The 3,617-nt window shown below is 59.6% G+C and overlaps 1 protein-coding gene across 1 annotated transcript; it reads right to left on the bottom strand.

Moving 5' to 3' along the window:
• On the bottom strand, positions 1 to 1,199 carry LOC113203134 (uncharacterized; the record flags this gene model as incomplete). The annotated part of the gene is made up of 3 exons (XM_052270131.1): positions 1,012 to 1,199; positions 462 to 537; positions 1 to 384 (listed from the first exon to the last, which is right to left on the bottom strand). Coding segments are annotated over exons 1-3 (555 nt in total), but the record flags the coding sequence as incomplete, so codon positions are not given.
• Between the last annotated feature and the right edge of the window lie 2,418 nt (positions 1,200 to 3,617).

Genomic DNA, 3,617 nt, shown 5'->3' with positions numbered 1-3,617 from the left:
GAGGTTTGGCACCTGGTCTTCGATGGTCTTGAACAGTTCGGGGCGCAACCGCACCAGGGCCATGGACGCGCCATGGAACTTGCCGAGCTGTTCGAGTGCAAGCCGCATGTGGGCTGCGTCCAGGCCTTTGCTCCTGTCAGCGTTTACGAAGCCCTCGGGGCCGAAGTCCTCGAGTGCAAGGCAGTAAGGGTGTGAGCCCTTCACGGCCGAAAAGTAGCACTTGGGCCAGGGCAGCGGCTCGCGCAGACCCGCCAGCTTCTCCTGGGCGGGTATCAGAGTCTCGTACACCAGGCCCTCCACGCCGAAAAGATTCGACATCATGGTCTCCATGCCCTCCCTGGAGATCTTCACCATGATTTTCAGCTCCGCGGGTCGCGCCGAGTCCTTGAGAAATTAACAAAACACGTTTATCTCCCGCGCTATTGCATTTTGTACTACTCCACGCTAGAGCCACCCCCTACCTCATCCCGTATGACGCAGCGGTACAGTGTGCTCATGAAGCCATCACGATTTCTGGACCCAGACGTCACGTTGAACCTGAAGTAAATAGATAATTAATTACTGGCCATGAGACGGCTAGCACTTGCCACTGCCACTCCCGGCCACATCCTCACTCACTCCCATAAAATAATAATCTTTTTCTACCAATAAAATGACCTAAACAGGAAAGTTATTTTCCTTGGGTATTTCATTTTCACTGAAAAAAATCTGCAATATCCTATACGTTTTCGGGGCTCAAAAGCAAAAATTGAAAAAGCCCCAAAAAATGCATCCAAGCTCTTATCACATGTCGGCTTATTTGATGCGGAATTTTGCCATTATGAAAATAAGCCTTAGAATTCAGTTATTCAACAGTCTGAAAATATTTCGTAAACTCACAAACTACAATGTATTTGGAGCTTTAGTGCCTTTTAAACGTTTGATGTTCTTTTTCTGTTTTCAACTGTGTCCTGAAAGGTGAAATTTCCTTAACAGATTCGTCGAAAGACTCAGTTTTCTAGATGGACTCACTGTGGCTTCTTGAAGCCCTGCTTCGAGGCGATGTGGCGGAGGGCGTTGTCCACGACGTCGGGCACGTCCACCATGCTCCCGTCCGCAGCAGCCATGACTTGTGGACTGGTCCGTCGTTCCGGTCGCGGGACAACAGAGAGACTGGCGCTTTGCTCGCCGGCGGCCTTGTGCGTCCCGCGCCCCCGCCAGTTAAGTAGTGTTGGACCGACCATCAGAGAGGGGCGGGAGTGGGGGCAGCGCAGATAACGAAAATACTCGATACGGCAGTTACGGCGGAGGTTTGCCGCCCATCCTCAGTTAAATTTGCTGGATCTACACCCGATCCAAATACCACGTGATATTACATGCCCGCCAGAAATGAGCAAAATATGCTCTAAAGAGGTGGCATCATTTTGCTAGAGTATACTCTATGATAATAACGCCCTCTTCCAGTATTGTGGGTAAAAGACATATCGGTTCTCAAAATAAATGACTTACCGTCGAACTGTGGTCAAGAGCTTGTTCATGCCCTTTTAGGGGCGCCTAAGCGCACTCCCCCCTCTTTCTGACGGCCAGATGCGAGGTTGCAAAGATAAGCACACCTGACGTGCGACGGGCTGGGCCCTGGTGATGACTCGCTTGTCACAACATACAGCCATGGCCTTGTATGGACATTCGCGGCACTGCGCCCACCGCCCACGTGGGTACACAAGTATTCTATTGGACGAGGGAGCAGGAGATGCGAAAAAGCGAGGAAACGGATCCGGAACTAGGAGATTGTTTTGCGCACTATTGTCGTCTGTTCGAGATTGTGATTATGCAATCGCTTCATTTTTCACGCATCTTCATGTAAGCCCAGAGAGCGCGGCTCCTTTCAAGTATACTACTGTCCCAACGGGCGGGGGCCGAGCGGGAGTCCCAATCCTGCAGGCGTTATTGTAATAATAGAATCATCTCATCTCTGCGGGGCAAGTGTTCTTTATTTGTTTTCTTTTCTGCCAGCCAACAGCTCGGCGCTCCCGCCTCCCGGGCGCGGTAATAACACGTTGTCCAAGCTCTAGCGCGGCGCGGCGGGCAAGGCGCGGCGGGCGCGAGGTTCCAGGCGGGGGCCGCGGAGCCTGCTGGAGCCTGGGGGCCGCCGGCCGCGCCCGGGGGCACAGTGTGCCCGGCGCACCGGACAGCACGGCCGGATACAGCAGAGCGCGCTGCCGCCGAGCCCGTCTCTTTCCGGTCTGCCAACTGCTGACGCCGCCGCCGCCGCCGCCGCTGCTGCTGCCTGCAGTCGTGCCAACATTCAAATCGTTTCGGAAATTATTCCAGCAGCGGCAATGCGCGTTGCGGTGCGGGTGGAGGTGGTGGGGCCGAGGGTGTGGCGGGGCGGGGTGGGGCGGGTGTAGGGCATGGCGCACCGCAGCACCCGACAGTGGCGCTGGGCGCTTAGCTATCTCCGTGTTCGGATCTGCACGTCGCCGTAGCGGTTCAGGCCGAGGCGTGACCGCGCGCTTGCCGGCGACGGCCGGCGGAAACACAGAGACGGGAAAAAGAAGTGCACGTCTGCGTCGACAAACTGGCGCCGCGAGTGAGGGCCTGCAGGTGGTCATTAGAGGACGCGAGGATCATCCCGCATGCTCTGCGGCGCGGCGTGGCGCGTCGCGGTCGCGAATCAGGGGCAGGTCAGCGGGGCGGAGGAGGCTGCCGATGAGGAGTTCCGAGCGCCCCGCGGCCGTGCACTCAGGGACTCGGGGCTTGCCGCACGTCCACCGGTGGACGTCGTTGGTCGCAAACTTGACTTGGGTCGGGGTGCTGCTGGGCGGTGCGGTGCGGTCGAAGACGGTGGTCGCCCTTTCGGCGAGTCCCGTGGCCGAGACCGCAGCGGAGGTGGAGGCCTCTCGAACGGATTGGCACGGAGGCTGATCTCCCTCCCTCCATCCCCGCAATCCCTTTTCGCCACTCACGGAACGGGAGGCTTGGCTTACCGTGTCGTGAGGGTCGTCGAGCCGCCTTTGCCACGCCAAAGTCATGTCGGCGCACATTCCGTCTTGTTGCATCGGCATTTCGCCGTTCATGGAAACCGCAGGCAGGCAAGCGGGCCCAGAGAGCCGGGCCGGGGGGGCGCGGCGGCCGCCTCTACCGCCGCGGCGCAGCGGCGCCCCTGCTGGGGGGGGGGGGGAGTGGGAGTATTAAACAGCCCGGCCAAGCGATCGGGTTTGCCTGCCGGCCCGGCGCGGCCGTGCGGTTGCGGCCGCGAGGCGCACGAGATTGCCGATCGCAAACTTAACGAGGAGGCTGGGCTGGCTCCGGGTACCTCGGGTACCTACCTAGTACCCTGCGCGTTAAGTACCCGGCAGCGCGGTGCGGGGAAAAGGTAAAGAAAAACAGAACGGGCCGCGCGAGCGACTCGTGCGACGGCTATTGCCGGGCGGCGCGGCGCGGCCGGGCGGGCCGGCGGGCCGTGGGGAGGAGGGCAGGTCGTGGAATGGATTCCGATACAGACAACGGGCAGCGACCGACCGCGCCAAAGGGGAGAAGGAATCGGGGCAGCACGGTCAGCGGGACCTCTGCGGGACCACGTGTGTGGCGATGCGAGGCGTGGCGGGGCGCGGCGCGGCGGGGCGCGGCGGGGCGGG

Source organism: Frankliniella occidentalis, unplaced genomic scaffold (genome assembly GCF_000697945.3).
Source record: "Frankliniella occidentalis isolate FOCC.00 unplaced genomic scaffold, Focc_3.1 Scaffold111, whole genome shotgun sequence".
In the NCBI taxonomy this organism is placed as follows: Eukaryota; Metazoa; Arthropoda; class Insecta; order Thysanoptera; family Thripidae; genus Frankliniella; species Frankliniella occidentalis.
Note: the sequence above shows the minus strand (reverse complement) of the source record. Positions and strands in the feature narration are given on the sequence as shown.